Source organism: Canis lupus, chromosome 9 (genome assembly GCF_003254725.2).
Source record: "Canis lupus dingo isolate Sandy chromosome 9, ASM325472v2, whole genome shotgun sequence".
NCBI classification, from domain to species: Eukaryota; Metazoa; Chordata; class Mammalia; order Carnivora; family Canidae; genus Canis; species Canis lupus.
The window spans coordinates 51,068,275-51,092,637 of record NC_064251.1 but is presented as its reverse complement, the minus strand read 5'-3'; the positions used below and the strand labels follow the sequence as shown (position 1 = coordinate 51,092,637).

Below are 24,363 nucleotides of genomic sequence, written 5' to 3'. Positions count from 1 at the left end.
CTACCTTGCAGCTGCCCAACATGCACAAGCTCAGGGTCCCGTCCTCCCGCTGACCACTTGGCACACACCGGGTCCCATCTAGGAAACTTTCCCCACGCCTCACAATGAAGGCCTCGCCAATGGCCCGGCACATGTGTCTGCACAGGGCATCCCCTGGGAAGGCAGAGGGACAGGGAACCCTGGCATGAGGGGGACAGGGAGTAGGGGGAAGGCGGCAACCCTGCAAGGCATGACCCAGGTAGGCCCACCTCCCTGCCAGGGCTATCTGTCTTCATCCTTTGGGTTGGGGGCAAGGGTCCTGCCTCCTGAGGACATAGTGATTGTTACTGAGTTATAAACCAAGGAGCACCCTTGGTGCTGCCCGGGGATCATCTCACTGAACCCTAAACAGCCAAGCAGGGAGGCCCTGCTCTCATTTCCATTTTTACAGATGGGAAAACCAAGACTCAGGCCTGTTAGCCAGGAGCCTTGCCAGGATGTGACTCGACTGATGCAGAGCCTGAGCACAGCCCTGCCATCTACAGCATCGGGGTAATGGTGGTCAGTCCCACCTTGACTGTACTGCTCAGCGGAGCCCCAGCGGTAGAAGGAGGCATTCCCCGGGGTCAGGTAGAGCGGTTTCCTGTCCGTCTGCGAGCACTGCTCAGACATGAACTCCAGCTGGGTCTTCTCACAGGCCTGGCCGGGAGGAGGCAGAGGACAGGCACAGGAGGGGCCCTGGGATGGGGGCAGGGGACCTAGGACAGGGGCCTCTGCCCCTGGGGACAGCAAGGCACCCTGCAGCACAAGATCAAAATGTGGATTGGAGCCCAGCTCCTGGCTATACTTCGGTTCCCTGCTCTGTAAAGTGGGGGAGGCCAGAGCCTTCCTCTGCTGATGGGAGGATCCAGAAGAATCTGCAAGGACACAGGGCAGGAACTGCCACTCGGCAACAAAGAGGTAAAGAGCCCTACTCGCTCATTCCCTCCCCCAAGCCTGTGCTCCAGGTGAGAACTCGGCCCTCTGTGTCTGGGGAGGCGCTGGGTCTGCCTGAAGGCGGGAGGGAAGGTCTCTCACCAGGTGCACATCTTAACTAAGTGTCACAGGCACCATTCTAGCAGTTGGTGCCCAGGACGATGGCCATGATCAAAACCACGGACCACAGGGATAGAGAGGATGGAGAGAAAGTGGAACCCTTGCACACTGCAGGTGGGAAAGCCAAATGGCTCAGCTGCTGTGAAGGATGGCTGGCAGGTTCCTCAAAGGACTGGGTGTAGAAATACCATGTTATCTAATGACTCCACTTTTAGGTGCATTACAAAGGAAATAAAAACTGGTACTCGAGTGTGCATATACACATGTTCAGAGCAGCATGATTCTCAATAACCAAAAGGTGGAGATGGCCCAAAACGTCAAGATGGCCCAAAATGTCTGTCAACAGATGAACAGATAATATGTGGTCCATCCATACGATGGAATATAGCCCTAATCAGCCCTAATAAGGAGTGAACTTCTCACACCGGCTATGACACGGGTGACCCTGGAGGACATGACACGGAGTGAAAGAAGCCAGTCACAAAAGACCACATATTGTGGGGTTCCATGCCTATGAAATGTCCAGGACAGGCAAATCCAGAGGCAGGGATCGGTAGTTGCCAGGAGCTGGAGGATGTCAGGGTCAGGGACTGCTAATGGGTCTGGGGTTCTGCTTCGGGGTCATGGAGATGCTCTGGAACTTGATAGAGGTGGTGGTCACATCACACTGTAAATGTACCAAATGCCCCTGGATCCCATACTTTTAAATGGTTTTATATGATGTAGATTTCACCAGCATTTGGAACTGAAAGAATGGTTTCAGGAGGTCCTGGAGGGGAGGGAAGTCCTAGAGTACGCACCGTGGTCCCAGGGGAGGTGGAGCAGCACCCCCAAATCTCAAAAGCGCCCTGGTGTGAACCACAAATTCAGCTGCCCTGATCTTTTGGGATCCTTCCTGATTCCAGGGCCCAGCGCTGCCCACCTGAGCCTCTCGTCCTGCCCCAAGGGAAGGCCTACCTGGGTGTTGCACATCTCCGCCTGGAGGTCAGCACCCACGCACACATGCCCTCCAAAGGCAGGCCTGAAAATGTCCACAAGACATGAGGGGTGACAGGTGAGCCACTGACCTCCCAACCAGGGAATGTGGAGCAGGCTCCATCCCCTCCCAGACCTGAAGGGCAGTGTTCCCTCCACATGTACCTGGGGTTGTTGCAGTGCCGCCTCCTGGTGACCACACCTCCTCCGCAGGAGCGGGAGCAAAGGCTGGGGGGACTCCAGCTAGACCACTGCCCATGCACTACCCCCACTGGGCTCAGCTCTGCCAGGGAGCGGCAGTGACCCTTGGAGCACCACTGTAAGAGAAGGACACACCATCCCATACCCAGGGCACCCCACATCCCCCATAACCACACGGTACCGCACACACAAGGCACCCACCCCCACATAGGCAAGCACATGTACAGGCACCCCCCACCCCCATCCTGCTCAGGAGACAATACTAGATGGAAGAGGACAATGCCCAGGCTGTAGGACCCAGGAAGGGTCTGGCCATGCCCCACAGAGGGGAAAGGCAGAGTCACTTAGGTCTGTAGGGTAGAGGGAGGTGAGTGCCTGGTATGGCCAGAGAGGGAGTCTGGGTTAGGGAGCTGGGCCAGGCTATCACTGTCACTCAAAGCCTTCATCTCCTCTGTGGTACAGGGGTGACAGCACAAGCCCCATCTCCAGACCCAGGGAAAGGGGGAAAGAGACTCAACAATTGTGCGGGGAGGGGCAGGGCATTCAATACACGCTGGCTGTGGCTCTGGACCCCCCATACGCCTCAGCAGAGTTATCAGCAAGCCCTTTGTCAGTTTTTGTAGGTCCCATGGACCTAGAAAACACATCCCATCGTCCAAAAGTCACCGGATACACAGGGCATCCTGCAGCCCATCTCTCCTGACCAGGTGACCAAGGTCCTCTGCCCTGGGAATGCAGGCTGCCCGTGTGCATGTGCATGCACTCTCTCTCTCTCACTCTCTCTCTCTCACACACACACACATGCACACACACACGCACACACTCTGGCATCTCTTCATTCCCTGCTCTGACCTTCTGCACGCCGCACTCTGTCCCATCCAGGAGAGGGATGAGGAGGCGGCTACAGCTGCTTTGGTCCAGGGGATCCGTGTGGCAGGACAGAGCCTGGCACATGTCCTAGGAGGGGGGACAGCCTGTTCAGCGTCCAGTCTTAATGGTTCCCCACACACCACAGGACACAGCGACACATACGGGGTCCTGTGGGCACAGGGGCCAGGGAGAATGGGCACGGCATACTCCATAGAACAGGGACATGACCAGGGCCCACAGTCATTTTATGGGCTCACAAATATGGTTTCAGTTATTTTATCCAAAGAAAAAAATATCTTTTAGGTCAAAGAAGATATTCTAATGTGTATTGTTAATATATAGGGAACCTGGGTGGCTCAGTGGTTGAGCATCTGCCTTGGGCTCAGGGCATGATCTCGAGGTCCTCAGATGGAGTCCCCCATCGGGGGACTGCCTCTGCCTGCTTCTCTGCCTCTCTATGTCTCTCAAGAATAAATAAATAAAATCTTACAAAAAAAAAATAAGAAGAAGGGCCCCCGACAGCCTGGCACAGCGGGTGCTCACTTCACTCAGTGCACAGCGGGGCATGAGCTGGACTGCGGGGCGGACAGGCCCAGGTAGAGGGAGCAGGGCAGGGTCAGAGGGTTGCGCACAGTGGGGGGGCGGGACTCACGAGATGCTCCCTGGTGAAGGTGCAGGCCACTGCCCCAGCGCCGAAGGCGACCCGGCACTGCTCGTCCATGCCGTACAGGAGGCCAGGCTGTGCCTGAGGAAGGCGCCCGGAGGCCCCAGCCTGTGGCTCTGGCAGGTCCCCCAGGCAGCGCAACCGTCCTGTGCTGCGACAAGGCCCCTGCTCAGGCCCCCAGCGGACACGGGGCAGGAGTGGGACGTGGGACAAGGAGCCCGCAGGTGGGGAGGGGAGTCCTCAGCGCGCGGACCCGCCCTGAGGCCAGAGCCCACGAGAAGGGGAGGTGGGAGCGGAGCAGGTGGGGGCCGGAGCCGGTGGGGGTGAAGCAGACCCCGTGCGATGCAGCCGGAGGAGGACACGGCTGACAGAGGTTGGACTGGGAAGCCGGTGGGGCCGAGGGGTCGATGCAAGGGTGGGATGGGTGGAGGGATGGGCGTGGATGGGGTAGAATTGAGGGGTGGGCACAGAAGCGGGTGGGATGGAAGAGGGGGTGCGTGGGGGTGGGAGGGAACCAGGAAGCCTGCGTGGGGAGGTGTGGATGCAGGGACGGGCGCACACGTGGAGGGGCAGATGGAAGGGTGGATGCGAGGGCACCAGGGAGGATGGAGGCTGCCCCGGAGCGGTGATGGGGGCCTCTGGGGAGGGGGCACGGGACACCATGGGACTGAACAGAGGGCTGGGCAGGGCTGGGCAGGGCTGGGGCAGATGGAGGGTGGGTCTGAGGGACAAGCAGGGGTGCCTCCTGATATAGATGGGGGCGGGGTGAGGGATGCAGCTACCTGAGCAGATGCAGCAGTTGCTGGCGGCTGCAGGCAGACCACAAGAGGTCCCCACGGGCGGCCGCTCGGTCCTGGGAGCCCATCACATGGCCGCTGGGCTTGCAGCCGCTGCCGGTCGCGCCGTCGTGCTCCAGGCCCAGGCTGTGCGCAGAAGGCAACACTGAGGGTCTCCTCACGGCCCCCCCACCCAGTTCAGGTCTGACTAATCCTTTGGCCGGCAGAGAGGCCGGGTGTTTTCGGACCAAAGGGCATCCTGATCCTGCCACCAGAGAGCCCTGCTTCAGTTTCCCACCGGAGAGAGCGCTGGGTCAGCCAGGGAGCTCCTGCCTCTTTGGGCTAACAAATACTGAAACGTTTTAAAAACATTGAGACCAAGCTAATCTGTGGTGTTACAAGAAGGGGCCCTGGGGGGCGGGGCTGCCAGTGATGACTTTTTGATTGGTGGCCACTCAGAGTAGGAAAATTCATCCACTGCCTGTATAGAGAGGTTGACAAAAAAAATCGAGAAAATGTGCAGGCCTTTGGCCATTGTTTCCAATCCCAGTGGAAGGCAGTGGTTTTCAAAACCTTCTTTTCCCTCCAAACCAGGCGAATGAAGGCACTGTGTGTGGGGGGTCATGTCCAGGTGCAGAAGTCATTGTAAATGTAGAGCTGTTGTGAACTAATATGGGGGTGAGGACCCCAGCCTCGCTGGGCACCTGGGCCACCCACAGAGATGGGGATGTGGGGCTTCCACAGCAGAACGCAGAAAGGCTGCAAGGCCTGGGGGCAGGTGGGAGCCATTGGGCAAGGAGCATAGACTCACTTTTTACTTTATGGGTTTCTGTGCTGTCTGACTTTCTACAGCTAACAAGTGTTACTGTCATAATGAAAAGACTAAAAATCATAAAAGAAGCTCGCCACTTTAGGTAAATGACAATAGACAGGAACAAAGATTTGCCTACAGAATGCAGGATGTTCATAACAGGAAAGATTTGTAAACAACCTAAAAAGCCAACAACAGGGGATTAACTAAATTACAGCTCATACAAAAAATTATAAAAGATCCGGGGAAAAAGTGTTTGGGATGTAGCGTTCCATTAAAAAAAAAAAAAAAAAACAGTAACAAAACAATTTACGGTATAATCCCAATTTTACAAATAAAAAATTATGCGTGTGGGTAAGAAATGACTAAAATTAAACATAAACTGTGAACAGATGTTACCTCTAAGCGGTAGGACCTGGGATAATTTTGACAGCCTGCTTTTTCTTTACCTGAATTTTCTAGAAAACTTATTTTCTAATTGCTAAGTTTGCTTATCTTAGGGTGAAAAAGTTTTTTAATCAAGAGGTATCAGATTTCCCAGCTCTTGTCCCCGACTCCCAGCCCCAAGTCCACCGGGGCCAAGGTACAGGTTCCTTCCAGCACACTCTTCCAGGGCCCACTGCCAGCCTCGACATTCCCTCCTGAGAACCCCGGTCAGCTCCTGGGCCTCAGCCTAGAGGACAAGATGCCTACCTGTGACCAATCTCATGAGCGATGGTGACCCCCAGGTCAAAGCCAGTATCCTCAGTGATGACACAGCTCCAGGAAGATGAGCAAGCACCCCCCAGCTGGGTGACTCCCCGAACCTGCCGGTTACCATCAGGCAACTCCAGGTCAAATCTTGGGAAGAGAGAACAGACACTTGGGTGATGCTGAGGTCCCTGCCTGCTGCCAGGCAGCCTCTGCAGAGAAAGGGTGCAGCTCCCCCAGCAGGCTGGTGGGCCACTGGGGAGCTCAGCTACCTGGTGATGTAGAGAACCAGGTCGGCATGGCCAGGATCTGTGTCGTCCTCAGGGTTGACTGTCCTGCTCCACTCACAGACACTCAGCAGTGATGCCGTGATGTTGGCCGTGATGTTCGGAGCATCCTGGGGATCAGTATAGAGTCCATGTTTATGGGAACTGCACCCAATGGGGTCCTTACCACAGCCCTGTTACTGTGCATGCTACAGAGGGGGAGACCCACGGGAAGAGGTAAAGAGGATAGAAATGGGTTTTCCAGCTTGATGCCTACCTCGGGCTGGGTCAGAATGACCATTTTCACCAGATGCACTTGGAACTGAGCCCCCAGGGATGGGTCCCTCAGCAGCTCTGACCCCTGTGGGAGAGCAGGAGGGAGAGGTGACTCATGTGGGCTCGTGTGGCCTAGCTGGGGGTGGGGGGGCAGAGAGAGCTGGGCCCACAGAAGATGCTCCATCAGCACGGGGGGAAAGGTTAGTCCTTGGGCTGGGAGCCAGCCACAGGGGTGGGCAGATGGGCTCTGGTCCTCCCCTTGCTCGTGACTCAAGAAAGCCAGCCAACACTAGGAAGAAAAACCTGAAACAACGGGATGCAAATAACTGTTATTAGCCTAGAATATTCCACTCCAACATTGCTTCTCTCTCACCAGATTTGCCCTCTCCCTTCTCATTTCTGATCACCCACTCAAAACACCCTTCTCTCCACCTCTGCATCTCCATGAGGCAGCACGAGGGCCTCTCTGCCCTCCACAAGGCCTTTCCTGGGGACCCCAGAGAGAAGACTCCCCCACAGCGAGCCTCCTGGCTCTCTCTCGGCACATGTGTCAAGATGCCAATCGTGGCCAACGTGTAGTGTGGTTGTTGGCACCAGCTTGTCCTCTGAATTACACATGGTGTCCAAGAGAGCACTCTGCTGTCCCCAGCCTCAGTGGGCCTGAATCCCAGCTCTTCTGCTTCCCACCTGTACGCCCAGGATCCTACTAACTGACTGGGGAAGCTCAGGTTCATAATCTGTAAAATGGAGGGAAAGCCTCCTGTGGTCTTGGCAGACTTAGGAACAGCACAGCTGGCAAAGGTGGGTGTCCGGTCATGACAACGGCCATTACCAAGGAGCCAGTCTGGTATCTACCACCATCCTAGGTCCTCACATGACACATCAAATGACCAGAGAAGAGTATGGCTCCATTATGAGATGTCAGCATATTGGAGGTGGTAGCACCCCTAATACTCAAAAACAGATTTTAAGGGGCTCAAAGGAAATGTGTTTCACCTCTGGGGCTGCAGGCAGACACCTGAGCAGGCTTATTGTGGACTTGGGCTGGGTCTGAGAGGCCGCAGGACCATGTGGGTATGACCCTGGGACCCAGAGAACACATAGGGACGCGGGGGGCGGGGGGGGGGCGGCGTGGATGGCCTGGGGCTCTGAGCCTGGGGGGACTTTTCCTTTGGCCCAAAATAGGTGGACATACCCAAGACTGGGCACAATGCGGGGCTAAGTACCCCACATTCTTGGGGGCAGCCTGCCTCCGGGGCCAGCTTCCAAGAAGGTGGCACTCTCCATGCAGTGTTGGTATTAAGCTCCTGACACTGTGGAAGCTTACCTGGCAGCCTAGGGCAGTCACTGTGTGTGCGTGTCACACGTGCGTGCCTAGCTGCAGGCATGGGCTCTCATGTAGTCCCTTACATCACAGTATGTTACACGTGAGCATTTGATTATGGAGACACCTGTTTCTTTGCTGACTCTGTCTCTCGATGCCCACCAGTGGGAATCATACTTCTCATCCCACCTTCACCCCTAGGAGCCAAATGAAGGAGAGGCCAACAGCAATGGGGGTGCCCAAGGGAAAGGGAACTGGGAGAGGCCAGTGTGGGGCACCCCTGCTGGTGCCAGGGCAGTGCTGGCTGAGGTTCCTGGGGAGCAAATGGACTTCAGGACAGAGGCCAGACTTGAGAGTCCCCCAGAGAGAAGAGACCCAGGTAGCAAGAGGCTGTGGGGTGCACTAGGGAGCCAAGAGGGGACCCGGGACCTCACCCACCTCCACTCCAAGTAAGGGAGGGGAGGAGGAACCAAAGGGCAGACCACACCCCTTGCACCCCAAGGCCCTGGGCCCCAAGCATGACCCCAGCCTTAGGTTTACACTGGAGTTCAACAGGAGTTCAAACCACCACGTAAGCTGGCCCACTCCCATTCTGCCCCAAGTCCCCGGTGTGGCGTGCTATGTGCAGAGGCTCCCGCACTCCACTCCTCATGGTCAGCACCATGCATGGAGTCCCCTGCCCAAGGAACACTCACCATGTTGAGGTTAGTGAGCACATAACGCTCAGTGTCCTCCTGGTGAGCCTGATAGACGTCGGGGCCCACGGCCACCAGCAGCTCCAGGTGTAAGACACTCCCAGCAACCCATCTCCGGAGGCGAGGGGACCGAGGACGGCCTGGTGAGGGAGGAAGCGGGGCTGACAGCGAAGCTTCTAGAAAACAGATAATCCGTGGCTTTGGCCCCATGGCCAGATCTTTCTGGGCTTGGAGACACCATGTGAGTCCTGTCCCTGCCATTTTCCACCATGGGTTTAGGGAGTCAGGGGGCGCGATCCCCAGCTTTCTCATGGGGAACGTAGGGAGCAGGGAATACCTGCCTCCCAGGCGGGGGAGCACCCAGTGAGTGGGCCTATGCTGTGCCTCCAGGAGCTGGCCTCCTGGCTCCTCAGGAGGATTGAGGGTCCCAAGCTTACTTTCCCAGAAGTCATTGTCTGTTGTGAGTCTTATGACCAGTGGTGGCTGGTCCAAGCTGCTGCCGGTCTTGGTTTCCACCCCGCCCCAAGGGCCAGATCCCATTAGTGACTAGGTATTCCGGAGCATCTGGAAGGGCCAGGTGGCAGTGCAGGGCCCAAGGAGGTAGCTCTTGGGTGGCCTTTTTGTCCTTTGGGTTCCCCAAAGCCCCAGGCCCTGGTTCTGACATCTCTCTGGGCACACGCTGGAGAGCAGAACAGGGTCATTCCAAGATGACAAGGAGAGTCCAAGCCACTACCCTGCCTGCACCTGGGTACTGGACGAGTGGGCCTGGGAGGCAGCAGCTACCAGCTCCAATCCTGGTCATGCCCTGGCACCACCGTATCAGCCCTGAGCAGCCACTCCATGGTCCCATCTGTACTAGTAACTAACGCCAATAAGCGGTTTCCTGCCAACCACACGTGTCCATGAATGTGCTTTGTAAACTATGAAGAGCTGTCCGTACGTCTACCTGGCCACCAAGTAGACGGTGGGTGGCATGGCTGATGACCGGCCATGTGCTCCCCTGGCCTACCCGCTCCCAGCATCCTGAAGGAGATGGTTCAGTCAGGATTGTGGCCACTTGGGCATTGGGGAGATCTGGCCATCTCCCAGGGCTGTCCCCAAGGGCAGCACCACCCTCTCTCTCCCAGGAGCTGTACCTCGGATGGTGTTAAGGGCCTTGGGGGCCGTGGGGGCCTTGGGGAAAGGCCTGTGGATCAGGTGGGGCTGGGCAAGAGCCCAGGGTGGCACCAGCTCCCGGTGCTGCATCTTCACTGGCTGGATGTAGAACAGGTCTGCACCCACCAGGATGTCACCCTCCTAGAGAAGAGAGAGCAGCCTGGCATGGAGCCCACGTGCTCCACTTCAGGACAGAGCCTCCCAGGGACGTGACAGCCCTGGGCCCACAGACCTGCCCTGAGCTCTCTCCAAGTGTGACGTCCCCAGGCCCATCCCTGTGGGACAGCTAGGGATCCATGCCTTGCTGGGGCTGTGCCTACTGCTTCCACCTGCCACCAGCCCCCCACTGCCCACTCTCCAGGCCTCCCTCACGTCCTGGCCTCTGGGCCCCAAGGTGTAGGCCTGGTAAAGACACCGGTGGGATTCCACGTGTACAGACACAAGAGGGGGTCTCAAGGACTAGCGAGGCCCGTGCTAATGAACAGCACAGCAGTCGGCAGCCTGATCCCGAGTAGCACGTGTCCCAGCCCATGCTGGGCCACCCAAGGCAGTAACCACGGAGGGGCATTGGGCTTTCCCCAGAACGACGTGGATGGGTCTAGCTTGACTGATACATGGTGACAAATTTACATGGACACTTGACACCAGTCCTCTCGACAACCCAGGATAGCTCGTCATTTCTCAGTGGAGGCCCTGAGATCCAATGGAGTGACTGGTCCATGGCCATGTGGATGACTGCCAGGGCCTGGTTCTTCCCATCCCGTAGTCCCCTGTATTCGCACCTGGCTCTGCCCCCCCTGCCAGCCCGGTGGTCTTGGGGAACCCAGACAGCTCTCCTGAGCCTCGACGGAACATGCCTTTGCAGGGCCTGGCATGTGGCAAAGACCTGATGTTGTTGTCCTCTCACACCTTCGGATGGAGGGCCGGTTCACACCACGGGGTAACCACCAAGCCCAACCTCAGTGTGGTCTTGCCCTGGTGCTCACCAAGTGGCCTGAGCAGTAAGTGACCCTGGCCGCGGCCCCCAGGGGCAGCAGGGGGCGGCCCCCCAAGAAGCAGAGATGGGGCAGCCGCCTGAGGAGCTGGAGGGAGGCGTTCAGGACGAGCTCACTGGTGAAGGAGGTGGTAAAGAGGCTCCATTCAGGCGGGAAGGAGATGGTGAAGAGCTGTCCCCAGATGTGCAGGGAGCAGCTCAGGGCCCGGCAGGGAGGTACCCCGGTTCCATCTTCACAGATGCAGCTGAGCGGGGCCACGTCAAATGGGGGTGCTGCAGGAGAGAGGAAGCTGCCTGGCCCAGCCCTGCTGAGCCCTCTGGGTCTTCCTGCCTGGGACAGGAGGCCCCAGTTCATTCCCCTTTGGTGAGTGGGCATGAGGGCTGGCCTGGAAGCCCAGGGAGAGAGGGGGCAGCCTGAGTTCAAATCCAACTCCTCCCAGCTTGCAGGGTGGTGGACTGCAAGTTGCCTCTCCAATCTGGGCCTCACCCCTAGGGGAAGACCGGCGTTCAGTGCCCTAGCCTCACCCCATGACAGGCTTTCACCAATGGTGGCATGAACCCTAACAGGCAAAGCAGGTACGAGCACAGCCTCTGTGGCCTCTATGAACAGCAAGCGCCCGAGGCCAGCCTCACCATCCTTCTCCACCATGTGCCTCACTCCTAAGTAGCCCCCGGAGGCCTTAGGGACACCAGGCCCCAGGAAGGGCACAGCTGCAGGGACCTGGGGTCCTGATAACAGTGTCCAGTCCCCACCCTCCACACCTAGGCAGCCGCAAGCGGGGCTCTGTTTGCCTTTGGCCAGGCCACAGAGAATTCAGTCACAAGCGGGACACCCCTTATTTCTCTCCACCCTAATCATGAGCCCCACCCCCACCTCTGGTTCCCCGCAGCCTTTAGATCAGTGGTCCAACTTGGAGAAGGGGGCGGGCACCCCACAGTAGCCCACAGACAGGGCCGAGAACGACAGAGAGGCTCTGGCTGGAGCCTGAGCCAGCGCCTATCTTGTTTCTCACAGAAGGGATAAATATTTCCATCCATGACCAGAAACCTCCAGAGCTCCTGCAGCTCCGCCAGCCTGCGGGAGGCCCCAGGGTAAAAGGGAGCAGCTAATTAGTGACCATTTCCTTGAGATATTGAGCAGAAGCTTGGGGTCAGAATACCAGGACCAGATTCTATGGCCTTGGCAGAAGCCGGGAGCTAATTAGCAGGAATGATGGCAGCCCCTTGGACCTCCTCCCAGCAGAGCCCAGACTCCAGGAGGACATGCCCTGCAGGCTCTGGGGAGCACCCCCTGCTAAGAAGACTAGGACACGTACCTTTTAGGGTAGCTTCAGGGCCAAAATAAGAAGTCACTTCCTCCGGGTCCAAAGCCTGAAGAAATTGCTGCAAGACCAAAAGGACAAGAGAAGAGGGAGAGGGAGAGGAAGAGGGAGTGAGAGAGGCAAGGCAAGCAGACGAGAGAAGCAAGGAATTGACATGGCGGTTGCGGGGACACATTGAGAAGCCCATTCCTTCAGCAGCAAGCACACTTCATCCCTGGAATCCCAAGCTCAGATCTTCCCCCCTCAGATCTTTCCCCCCACCAGTGCACACCCCGAAGCTGGAAGAACACCCCCACTCTGCCCAAAGGCTGCTTAGGCAGCCCCCTCCCTCCCCAGTCACCCTCCTTCAGCACCCAGAAGAGCCCCAGGGCTCCTGCAGACTCACCCACCTGCTGGAAATCGGAGAGTCCCCAGCAGCCCAGGAGAAAGAAGACAGATGTGAGAATTGCCCCCACACATCTCCCCCAGGGGCGAGGCTCCCTCATCCTCAGGAAAGCCAGCCTGGAGCAGAGGGAGAGAGCCTTTTGACTGGAAATCTGGCTGGGGTGGAGTGTGGTAGACCCCACGGGGCAGTGGGCGGGGAGAGGAGGCTGTGTTTACTCTTGGGAGCTTCCTCCCAGGGCAGGGGCCAAAGAGTGGGCAGCCTGCAAGCTCTTGTACTCCTTGGTCCAGAGCACCAGATCCTACCCCCACCCTCTACCCCAACGACGGGGCTGGGCCAGGCAGCACGGCCAGGAGGTGACGGCGCTGGACCAGGGATCTTGCAGAAGTGAGTTCAGGTGTGATTCTGTAACTGGGGCTGGGTTACTGTCCCCTGACTGAGAGGCTGTACATTCCAGCCTCTGACAAACTGCTCTTCCACTGACACCCCTGATCCGTCCTGCATTCCACTACTTATTCCCTTTGTCGATCTAAAATTGTTGTCGGGAGGCAACAATTACACAAGCACCTTTATCTGGGATCCAACAATTGCAGTTCAGAGCACAGAGATTTGAATCACAATCCAAACAGTGCCCCACTAGGGAGCAAAACTCGGGAGCATTCACAGCAAAAATAGGCCGGCTGTGTACACTGCTTACAGAGGATTTTTTATTGGTGTTGGCAACAGATGGGAAACCTTTATGTTATAAATCTCGACTAAGGCCCTCAGTGAGCAGTCTTCCACCCACCGTAGGATGGTTGTAAGTGGTCAGGATAGGTCCCTGTAGGTCCCTGCAGCATTTGCACTTTGGTCCAGTCCAAAAGTTCACAGTTCCACTGGTGAGAATGGGGAAGATGTGCATGTGGCCCATCTCCTTCATGGACTCCCAGTTCCATTTATTTATTTTTTAAAAAGACTTTATTTATTCATGAGAGAGGCAGAGTTGCAGGCTCCATGCAGGGAGCCTGATGTGGGACTTGATCCCAGGACTCCAGGATCATGCTCTGGGCTGAAGGCAGGCGCTAAACCGCTGAGCCACCCAGGGATCCCCTCCCGGCTCCATTTAAAAACCCCTCGATGTAAGTACTGTGTTTCATTTCACCCTTCTCACCCAGTGCAGATTCTGGGTCCCCCTCTATACTCACGTCCTACAAACACTCCTCTGTCTTACTTCCTTCCTCTCAGCTACTATTCTGTGTCTGCTCCCCTGAAAGACAGTCACAGAACCAGGTGAGGTGGCACCACGCTCCCCTCAGCATCACAGATCGCCTGGCAGCCCATTTCACTTTCTGGAAGGTTCCTGGTCACACTCTTCATGCTCCCTTACACCTCCAGGACACCCCCTCACCCAAAACCCAGCTGGCAGCTGGCAGGGGGATTGTGCAGGTTTCCTGCCTCCTTGTCCTCTGTTAGCTGGGGGCGGGAGCTGCAGGATTCCATCCTGGGCCAGTCTGCTTTCCTTTCTCAGGCCGGATCTTCATGATTGCCTGAGGCTCTCCCTGCCCATCCTGCACTTCTTCCTTCACCTTTCCCAGGTACACCATCCCAATTTATGCCATGCGTTCCTGACCATTTCTTTGACTGCTCCTTGGAGACCCAGATGGACACATTGCCCTAATCCAAGCTCATCACCGGGGCCCTGGGCATGGGTCATTGGCTCCTGCCTGGCCTCCCTGCATGCATGCTTGTTTTTTCTCTCTCTCACACGCCCTCCCCATTCCACTTCTCACAGTGCCAGTGTTCTCTAAAGAACTCAAGTCAGACTGCATCACCCCCCAGCTCTAAAGCAATCGATGGCTTCCCCTTGCCCTTAAGATGTCCAAACACTTCCCGGCAGCCTGGGAAGCTCTGTAATCAGATTAGACTGGCCCCTGCTGTTGCTCTGCCCGCATAGCTAAGCCTGTCCCCTTGGCACACAGAGACTTAGCCACACTGGCTTCCTCTTCCTCAGGTACCCCAAGGGTCTTGCTGTCTCCCCTCTGAGTCCCGGTTTCCTGTCCAAGTGTGCACGCACGTGTCACTTGCTCATTCAGAAATAGAAATCGGTGCGCTCAATTAAATTTCAATTTTGGGGGTCACCTGGGTGCCTCAGGGGTCGAGCGTTCCTTCTCCCTTTGGCCCGGGGCGTGATCCTGGAGACCCGGGATCGAGTCCCACGTCGGGCTCCCTGCATGGGGCCTGCCTCTCCCTGCCTCTCTCTCTGGGTCTCTCATGACTAAATAAATACAACCTTTAAAATTTTTTTAAATTTCGGATAAACACCGAACACCGTCGACATTCGTGTCAGTATGTCCCAAACGTTGCAACTACTGAATGGGGCACATTCACACGGAAAACTGTTCTTCCCCCGGCCTCCCGCAGGTCGTCTGCCCGCCCCGGCCCTGCCCCCCGCACCTCGTCCCCTTCCTGCAGGGCCGCCCTGGTCCCCGGGACTCCGGCGTCCCCCTCCGCGAGAGCCCCCACCCCCGCACGCGCACACAGCTGGAGGCCCTCGAAGCCGAGGCTCCTCCGCGGGATGAACCAGGGCCCCGCGGGGCCAGGCTGGGGATTGAAAGTCACCGCGGCGCCGCAAGGTCATACACTGCGTCGTTACAAGGCATCCTCGGTGCTCTCGGTGGCGGCTCAGCGGCCTCGGCAGCCCCGAGTCTCAGTTTACCCCCTGAGGTAGGCCCCGCCCCCGGCCCCGCCCCCCGCCCCCGCCCAGCCCAGCCCGCCAGTCCGGCCCGCCAGCGCCCTCTCGCGGCCGTCCGCCTCCCCTCCCCGCGCTCGGCCGCCCAGTCGCGGCGCTACACTGACGGCGGCCCCCCAGTTCCTTTCCGGCGCCCTCGTTTCTCATCCCCGTCCCGGCTCTCCGTAAGGTCCTCGGCCACCCCGAGCCCTGCCCTCGGTCGTGGAGCCTGGACGCCGCTCGCTGGGGCGGTGGGCCTTCTCCCAGGAGGGCGGAGAGGCCCCGCCCCGCCCCGGGCCCTGCGGAACCAGGGGCGGAGGCCGGGTTTCCAGCGGGTCGGGGAGAGACGAGCGCTTCCGGGGCCCGGGGCGCACGAGCCGCGGCGCGCGGGGTCGCTTCCGGGGTGCGGGAGGCCGGCGTCGGCGGCGTGCGGGGAGCCGGGGGCGCGGGCCTGCGCTCGGCGGGCAGAGCCCGGCTCCGGGCCCGGGCGGAGAGGCCCCGGCCCCCCCCCCCCCGCCCCCGGCATGGCCAAGGCGCTGACCTCCAGGCGCGCCCCGGGCGACCCCCAGGCTGAGCCGGGCCTCGGCCTGAAGCTGCCTCGGAAGAAAAGCAGGAAGAAGAGACTCTGGAAGAGCAAACGGCGAGCAGCGAGCGAGGGGGCGGGAGGCGGCCGCAGGGTCGTCGCGGGGCGGCCTCCAGAGGCGCCGGAGGACTTCTCCCGAAACTGGAGGGCGCTGCAGGAGGTGCGACTGGGCGGCCCCGCGGGCGGAGGGCGGAGGGCGCAGGGCAGGGGAGGGCAGGGCAGGGCAGGGCGACGTGGGGCCCCGGCCGGGCGGGCGGGCGGGATCCCCGCGGTACCGAGGGTGCCCCCAGGCCCCAGCCCCCAGCCCCCAGCCCTCGCACGGCGTGGACCCGCGGCCTCGCCCCTGCACGTGCCCGTTTCCCGCGAGCCTGCCGCCTCTGGGCATCCAGGCCCAGCTCCCCCGTGGATGTTCCTTTCCGCCGCGTGCTGTTCCTTGTAGTTCAGTCATAAATTCGCTAGGCCGCCCTTGGAGTTAGCTGCTGAGGAAACAGGCCCGGAGCTTAAGGGATCGAATCATCACAGGGCTAGTGAAAACGGGGCGCCGGGGTGCAGATTCACACTTCGGCGTCGTGTGTGCTTCGCTACTGGTGACCTGCAGAGCCTTCCACGGGTTCCTGGACTCTGTTCTACAGCCTCCGGGCTTCTGGAGCCTCCTCCACGGCCGGTGTCTTGGGATGGGAGGCCCCGACCGCCTGCCTCGGGGGACAGGCCTAATGAGCTTCCTTCAGGAAACCCCCCGGGTTCTGTGCAATTTCCTGGGGTGTGACTCTGCCTTTCTCTTTCTGCAAAGAAAGTAAAGCAAGATTGAATGAGGGGGAAGGATGGTGGTTATGGGGGAAACATCGTATCTTCTCTACTTCCTATAAGAAAGTAAATCCTCCGTTCCTAAACGTGTGTAGAAGTGAGTAGGCACCCAGGTCATCGTGCCCCAGCGCACTGCCACGTGACCAGCGTCGCTGTGGTTGAGAACAGCCGTGCTGGGGACAGGAACACCGCCGGGAGGTTGGGCTGGAAGAACCCCGAGAGCCCTCCTTGCACAACAGCAGCAGTAAGGCCGCTGGCCGCTCGTCAGCCTCCCCCCGTTTGACAGACACTCTCTGTGGAACATACGCCCCTTCCCCTTCCTGAGACCCCATTGGCGAGAGCAAACCGAGAGATCCTGTTAAGGAAGTGGTTTCCATACTGCAGCTGGTTGGCCCGGTCTGTGGGAGAAGTAACTGTAAACAGGTTGCTTGTCGTCCCCTTGGGCTCAGACTGAAGTCTCTGTTCCTTCAATAGGTACTTAAGATGCAGACACAGTTTGAAATGTAGGAACGAGGAAGCAGATTTCAAATCATGCACTGGAGTCAGATAAGCCAGGAAACTTTCACCGTGTGTAACTTCAGATGGGAGTGATAAGGGGCTTTTCCCAGACCCTTTGGAACTGCATCTCAGTGATGGTGGAAGCAGCCATACGTAGATGTGACTGATGCATACGAGTGTATGTACACACGTAAGGCTTTTCAATCTCTTGTTTGTGATTTCCAAATCTAAATGTGTCCTGTATTTTATTTTTGGTCCTATTAGCTCCTGAAACAAAAAACACAAGCCCCGGAAAAGCCTCTCGTCTCTCAGACAGATTCCAAAAAGCAGCCTGGGATTACCCAACAAAAGAGAAAAGCGATCCTAGATAAAGCACAGAGAAGTAAGGTGGAGATGAAGACCACAGACCCAGGGGCCACTGGCAGTGACTCTCTTGCTTCAGGATCTCCAGGGAAAAGGAAGGTGCCAGCACCTCCCACAAAGGCCAGCAGAGCAGAGCACAGTGAGAAAGGAGCCAAGAAAAGGACAAACAGTGACATTTCTCCAAGAGGAGGAGACATCAAGTGTGGAAAGTGGAAATGGAAAGCTAAGGAGGTGCCTGTGGCCTTGACCCCGGCCCTGCCCACCAAGTAAGTACAGGTGGCGTCTGCCTGGGCCAAACTCTGGTGACCCAGCTGGTCACCTCCACCCCCCTGTGCTGCAGAGGGGGGGCCTATGTCCTCAGGGAGGCCTAGGCTGGTGGCTTCTGCACTCCCTCCATCACCTTACCCCACTGCTATTTCTTGGCTTATCACTCATTTCCCCTAGGATAAAGCCATAGTGAGGAAAGGCCCTGCTTGATAACTGTTGAATCTCCAGGGCCTAGAGCAGCTTGGCCCTTAGTAGGCCTCCAGTAAAGATATGTGGGATGAATGAATGCCACAGCCAGAAAGACCTGAGTTTCAAACCAATTTCTGCGTCTTGCAAGTCAGATGCTCTGGTGTAAGCTCCTGACATCCCATGACCTCAGTATGGTCATCTGTGATACTGGGGGTGGGGGACGGGTATGAGATGCAATGTGTTGGCTCAGCACCTGGTGGTTACTCAGTAGACCCTGTGTGGATCACTCACGTGGGGCAGGCAGACCAAGAGCCAGTGGCTGCCTCTGCGTGGCTTGGCTGGAAGTGGCATGGTTGTAAGTCAGGCTGGTGGTGAGTCGCCTGGGTTGCTGAAGGTTCCAGGAAGGAGGGGTTTGAGTGCCGGCCATGTGTCACTGTGCCAGGGATACCTGGAAATGGAGCAGGTGCGACAGGGCCCTCCCCCTTGACGCTGACAGTCAAGCAGGAGAGACCACCAAACTGAAATTACTCCAGTGATTCTGTAAGTGTGGTCAGGATAAACTCAAGGAGGGAGAAGCTTCTGGGAGCAAAGGGCCAGAGCAACGTGGCCAGAGGTGGGGTCAGGAAGAGATTTCTAATAAGGAAAAGGCATTTAGCTGAGCCCGAGAGACCGAGTTTCCCAGGTGGGAATGGTCACCCTTGCGTGTGCAATCTAGCCTTGAGGCCTCGATGTGACGACACTAGAGGTTGCTGGTGGGCGAAGTGGGGGGAGCTGGGCAGGGATGTCTGGGTTTCCATTTCCTACTCCTTGGAAATGTTCCTTACTAAATGTTCCATGATGAACCTACTACTTCCTCAACATGGGGGGAAAAAAGTTAGTACTCATTATACCTGGGTTGTATGTTTGTAATTGACGTCCTTGTTGTTTACTTGTAGTTCTTAATTTCTGGATAATGAGCTCATCCTGTAACTAAAAAGAAAAGCAGGGTGCCATGCTGGGCAAACAGCAGGAGTAGCTGGGCCGTTGGGTGCCCCCCCCCCCCCCAGCTGTACCAGCACCTCCACTGACCAGCGTGCCTGGCCTGTTCTCTGCCTTTTTATTTATTTATTTATTTTTAAAAGATTTTATTAATTTATTCATGAGAGACACAGAAAGAGGCAGAGACATAGGCAAAGGGAGAAGCAGGCTCCATTGCAGGGAGCTTGATGTGGGACTCCATCCCAGGACTCCAGGATCACGCCCTGAGCTAAAGGCAGACGCTTAACCACTGAGCCACCCAGACGTCCCTGTTCTCTGCCTTTTAGAGAAGACATCTGGTTTGATGATGTTGACCCCGCGGATATTGAAGCAGCCATGGGCCCAGAAGCAGCCAGGATAGCAAGACAGCAGCTGGGGCAGAGCGAGAGCAGCACCACGCTGGTGAAGGAGCAGGCCTTCGGCGGGTATGCACACAGGGCCGGGGCCCCTGGCAGCACTGAGCCCAAAAGGGCAAGGGTTTGGGGAAGGAGCTCTGTCCTCCCCGACTTGAATCAGGCAGGCGCCACCCTGTCCTGCGAGGAGCGTTGAGCGCAGAGAGCTGGTCCCTCGAGCAGTGGTGAGGGGCGGAGAACTTTAGGTGCCGATTGCTGGGTCCTGCCGTGTTGGTTAAACTGGAATCTTTGGTTCCTTTCAGCCTGACGAGAGCCTTAGCCATGGACTGTGAGATGGTGGGCGCGGGCCCCAAGGGGGAAGAGAGCGTCGCTGCCCGAGTGTCTATTGTGAACCAATATGGGAAGTGTGTTTATGACAAGTACGTCAAGCCCACCCAGCCAGGTGACGGACTACAGGACGGCGGTCAGCGGGATCCGGCCAGAAAACCTCAAGCAGGGTGGGTCCTCCCAGCTCATGAGCACAGAGGAGAAGCAATGCCTGAGTCCCTTCTCCCTTTTTTTTTTAAGATTTTATTTATTTATTCATGAGAGAGAGAGAGAGGCAGAGACACAGGCAGAGAGAGGGGCAGGCTCCATGCAGGGGGCCGAACGTGGGACTCAACCCTGGATCTCCAGGATCACACCCTGGGCCGATGGCAGGCGCTAAACCACTGGGCCACCCGGGCTGCCCTCCCTTCTCCCTTTTTATTTTGTTAAGTAACCTCTTTACTTAGTGTGGGGCTTAAACTCACGAACCCAAGATCGAGTTGCACACTCCAGCAACCAAGCCAGCCAGGTACCCCCTCTTTTTCTCTATGTCCCCTTTCTTTTGGGAGCATTCGCCACAGCAAGAGTCCCGAGGGGTGACCCATTTTCAGATGGCTCTTGGGCACATTTGTGTCCCTGCCTCTGTGTCACCCAGAGAGTATATGCTGGTGAGGGGGGCAGGAGAGCAGGTAGACCCTACAGGGTCTCGTCTTTGTGAGGATTTTCGGAAGCCATGCAAAGGTCTAAGCAGTGAGAGGCCCAGCTCAGCTTCTAGCAGGTTCCTTCTGGCTGTGGTGTCGAAAATAGGCTCCTAGGCCCATGAGGGTGGAAATAGGAAGAGGAGGCATGTGCTAGTGGTGACCTGGTGGGGGGGCGGCCCGAACCCAGATGCACCCTGAAGGCAGAGTCTGTAGGTTTTCTGATGGATTGGGTGTGGGGGAGGAAGAACAGAAAGGCCCCCAGGGTGACTCCGAGGTTAGGGACCTGGAGAGGTCCTGGAAGCTTTCAGGATCGAGGTCACTGTCCCTTCTGCCCCATGCAGTCTCCTTTCTGCAGCTCTCAGGTCCCCTCTGTACATCCAACCAACAAGTGGTGCTGCAGCCTGACCAGCCCCTCAGCTCCAGGCCCTGACAGGTCCTGCTCAAGGTGGGCTGCCCCTGATCTCATCTCCTCTGTTGGGGACAGGCGGGGTCACGGGGTGACCCGACCCTTCCCTTGGAGGAGGGGGCGGGGTGACCCCAAGGGCATCTGCTAGGAGAGCAGGCACGCTGCTCCCTGTGGGGCTGAGTGTCTGGAGCAGCACTCCTCACCATCCGTGGTAAAGGACCATTTTTGTTTTTATTTCCAGTTGGAAAGCTTGAAATCCCAGCCTGATTCTTACAAGATTCAACAGTTAAAATTATTGTTGGGTGGCCCTGAGTGCTTCTGAAAGCCCACCCTCGTCCACGTTGCTAAAAACCACTTCTTCGTTCTGCTTGTCAGGAGAAAAATTCGAAGTCGTTCAGAAGGAGGTGGCAGACATGCTGAAGGGCCGCATTCTGGTCGGACATGCGCTGCATAACGACCTGAAGGTACTGCCGCCTGCTGCGTGCACGCCTCATGCTGTGGAGGGGCTTGTAGGCCATAGTCACAGTACCAGGTGCAACTTAGCGAGTTCTTCCCCCGTCCTGGGAGTAGTGCTAGGCATTTTTCAGTTCTTTAAAAGGCGTCTGAGGCCTTCATGCTCCTGTTGTAGGCGCTGGAAGCAAGGTGCTGTGGGTTATGCGACATGCCCACTGCTCAAGCACATTACATGGAGGGGAGCCAGGCTGCTGCCTCTGCAGCTTCCACCCAACTGGCCAGGCCTGGGACTCCACAGAGGTCAGAGCGCCGTCTGTGGGGAAGCGTCCCCTAGGGCCACTCCCCCCACAGCCACTGGGCCGTCTGGGGCTCCTCTTATCTCCCCAGAAGGGGTCCACTTCTGGTGCCCCAGAGGCTGTGACATCCAGCCTCTGCTCCTTGAGGGTCTCTGCTATGGGAGGAACTGAGCCACCTTAGATGAAAGCAGCAGGGCAGGCAGAGTGGGAGGCTGCCCTTTCTGGGCATGGCGTTTCCATGGAACCCTGGAGTTCTCAGACATTTCAGGCACCCTGGAATGTCAGCCTGTGTTGCCTTTTGAAATTTTGAAGTATTGAAACTGCTGGCAGGTCCTCTGCCCACTGCAATGCGGTGCTACAGACCCTTAGTGGCCACCTCCCTACTGGTCCTGCAGCCCCTTTGTGCCTGCCCCATCTCTGGTGACGTGGGCGCACTTGTGTCCAGCCCTCTCCTGAGGTCATAGGATGAGCTGCTACAATCTGTTATCCCCCCGACATCCTGCCTGTGTGACACCCGCTGACAATGCAAGAACACTGTGCTCGCTGGTCAAGTGGTGGCTGCTGGTCTCCTGTTTCCCTGGCTTTGAGACTGAGGCTTTATTAATGGGGTTCTTAGGGTTGGGCATGGTCTTCAGACAGCGTGATAGCTTTCTATCACAAGTCCGAGTTCATATCAGTCCCCTTTTACCTGAGTGTGTTTTGCATCAGGGTCCCTTGAGAGGCACCTTGACAGGAGGGAGCCCCGCCACCACGCTCAAACAACAGTGACCATCCTTCTTCTCTTCTTCCAGGTACTGTTTCTTGATCACCCAAAAAAGAAGATTCGGGACACACAGAAATACAAACCTTTCAAGAGTCAAGTGAAGGTACTTACAATGAGTGGGGCTCTATACGTCACAGTTGTTCTCCTGGTTTGTGTAATGGTTCTGGTTTTGGTTTGGGGTTGTCTTAAGTTTTGAAACTCAAAGGTTAAAAGGAAAAAAAGTATAGAGTTCTGCTGAGGGCTGCCCCCAGAGGTCCATGTGAGCAGGAGCAGATTCTTCCAGCCCCAGTCTCTGCAAGAAGACCCCCACCATTTCAGGGGAGCTGCCGCCCTCAGATCTGCTGTAGCAGGAGGCCTGAGGCTAGAAGAGAGATGCAGACTCCGCCTGGGTCCTCCTCTCCGGGCTGACTGCAGGTGTCACCAGCCCTGGAGGCCACGGCACCTCTGGTGAAGGCACATCGAGGGGCACTGGGTTGGGGCTCAGTAGGTGACTCCCCTAACTCCCTGCCCAGTGCAGTGCCCAGCAGCCCTAGGGCAGAGCCTGCAAAGGCCTGCACCCCAGTGTGGCTGTGTGCTTTACCCTCTCCCCTGGCAGAGTGGGCGGCCATCTCTGAAGCTGCTTGCAGAGAGAATCCTGGGGATCCAGGTGCAGCAGGCAGAGCACTGTTCGGTAAGTGTGACCTGGGGGGACTGTCCTCAGGATCAGGGGCCATCCCTGACCATACAGCCAAGGTGCCCTGTCAGGGGCCTGGATAACTTAGTTGTAGGAGGCCTCTGGTCCCTAAAAGTGAGATGGCACAGTAGGCTCACAGAGCGTTCTAAATTCTGAATGTTTGTTTACGTTTAGCTAATTAACATTTGAACACAAAAAAGTACCATCATTGCAGCTTTTTGGAGAAAAAGTCCCCCACCTAGGTTGAAGGTCTTTTAGGGTGACATGGCCCCAGCTAGTCCCTGGGCCTGGTGACAGGCTGCAGTGTGGGGGCTAAGGAGTGCTGGTGCCAGGCTGCTGGCCCCTGGAATCCAGCCCCCACATCATGGCATCACACTCAGAGATGTCCTTCCCGCCTACGTGTCCGTGTGTCTGTCCTTGCCCTTCCTTGGGTTCCTTTTTTCCCCCATAAGTGAGGCACCAGGGTCACCAAAGCCTGGCCAAGATCGAGTCCCTAAACTGCTGCCTGGCTTGGCTTTTTCGTGTGTGTGTCTGGTCCTCGGGCCTGGCAGTTGTGGGGTTGGGTGGTCTGTAGCCATGCGTGTCACCTGCTCAGACAGTCACAGTAATGTTCTGTGTCCCCTAGATTCAGGATGCCCAGGCAGCAATGAGACTGTACATCCTGGTGAAGAAGGAGTGGGAGAGCACGGCCCAGGACAGGCACCCCACAGCCCCCACTCCAGACAGCAGCAGTGTCTCCGTCCACAGGCGCTTGTGACCAAGCATGGGACAGCTTGGGTCTCCCCAGAGCAGCAGCTGTGTCGAAACACGTTCACTGTCCTGGTGGCAGGGCGTGTAGTCCGGGACTTAGGGTGGGCAGCATGGGCAGGAGCGTCTGTCCTGGGCACAGCCAGAGGTGGCTGATGGGGACTGATGGAGGGAGGTACCTGCTGCCACTGCAGTGTGGCAGCAGCCTTGCCAGGGACTTGCCTGGTCCCAGGGGTGGGAAGTACCCACTCCTGGGTTTGCAGCGCCTTCCTCGGAGGAGGCCCCTCTTCCCTCTGAGTCCGATCACGTAAAGAACTCTGCTGGACTCCTGGACCTGGCCCTGTCTCGGAGTCGGCTATGGCTGCCTTTGGACTTAGGGAGATTTTCCAAGAGCGCCATCCCCTTCTCACCCCCGTGCACCCCCCCCCCCCACCCGCCCGTGTGTAGACCTACCAAGTTTAAACAGAAGGGCAGGGCCCACAGTGTGGCGGCGAGGCTCAGGCTGTCTATGCTCAGTGACAGCAGTCACTCCCAGAGGTGGCGCCTCTCCCCCTCTAAGATGGACGTGTCGATCCGACCCCCAGCCGTTGGGCTGGAGCATCCCATGGGTTTGACCCCAGGTGTGCTGGTCTTTCTGAGAACAATCGGGGGGCTACGAGTCGCACTTGGTGCATGAAACCCTGGGCCACCTGACCGCTGCACAACGAAGGCCCAACCCCACTGAGGACATTTAACATAAATGCAGGTTTTTACTGGAGGTGA

At 57.5% G+C, this 24,363-nt stretch overlaps 2 protein-coding genes across 12 annotated transcripts in view; one reads left to right on the top strand and one right to left on the bottom strand.

The window, feature by feature from the left end:
* ADAMTS13 (ADAM metallopeptidase with thrombospondin type 1 motif 13) overlaps positions 1 to 15,186 on the bottom strand; it is a 30,484-nt gene extending 15,298 nt beyond the window's left edge. For 8 of the 11 annotated variants that reach the window (XR_004818390.2, XM_035720313.2, XM_025475671.3 and 5 more), the window contains exons 1-16: positions 15,095 to 15,186; positions 12,483 to 12,594; positions 12,088 to 12,154; positions 10,764 to 11,044; positions 9,759 to 9,918; positions 8,623 to 8,798; positions 6,605 to 6,688; positions 6,334 to 6,458; positions 6,065 to 6,211; positions 4,567 to 4,707; positions 3,773 to 3,935; positions 3,103 to 3,207; positions 2,215 to 2,366; positions 2,032 to 2,095; positions 552 to 678; positions 5 to 153 (exon numbers count right to left, since the gene is read on the bottom strand). Coding sequence is in view for 10 of the 11 variants with exons in the window: in XM_035720313.2 (XP_035576206.1) it covers positions 5 to 153; positions 552 to 678; positions 2,032 to 2,095; positions 2,215 to 2,366; positions 3,103 to 3,207; positions 3,773 to 3,935; positions 4,567 to 4,707; positions 6,065 to 6,211; positions 6,334 to 6,458; positions 6,605 to 6,688; positions 8,623 to 8,798; positions 9,759 to 9,918; positions 10,764 to 11,044; positions 12,088 to 12,154; positions 12,483 to 12,594; positions 15,095 to 15,114 (2,073 nt within the window). In the remaining variant the exon portion in view is untranslated. Of the gene's footprint in view, positions 1 to 4; positions 154 to 551; positions 679 to 2,031; positions 2,096 to 2,214; positions 2,367 to 3,102; positions 3,208 to 3,772; positions 3,936 to 4,566; positions 4,708 to 6,064; positions 6,212 to 6,333; positions 6,459 to 6,604; positions 6,689 to 8,622; positions 8,799 to 9,758; positions 9,919 to 10,763; positions 11,045 to 12,087; positions 12,155 to 12,482; positions 12,595 to 13,659; positions 13,722 to 14,593; positions 14,890 to 15,094 lie in introns of those variants that run through there. The other 3 variants (XM_035720308.2, XM_035720309.2, XM_049114364.1) reach the window with 3 other exon arrangements.
* Positions 15,187 to 15,259: 73 nt separating this feature from the next.
* REXO4 (REX4 homolog, 3'-5' exonuclease) lies at positions 15,260 to 24,358 on the top strand. Its single transcript, XM_025475694.3, is given in 9 exon segments — positions 15,260 to 15,925; positions 17,332 to 17,696; positions 19,191 to 19,328; positions 19,559 to 19,697; positions 19,699 to 19,753; positions 21,045 to 21,133; positions 22,210 to 22,284; positions 22,777 to 22,851; positions 23,480 to 24,358. Coding segments are annotated over 9 exon segments (1,287 nt in total). The 5' UTR covers positions 15,260 to 15,706; the 3' UTR covers positions 23,612 to 24,358.
* The last annotated feature ends 5 nt before the right edge of the window (positions 24,359 to 24,363 follow it).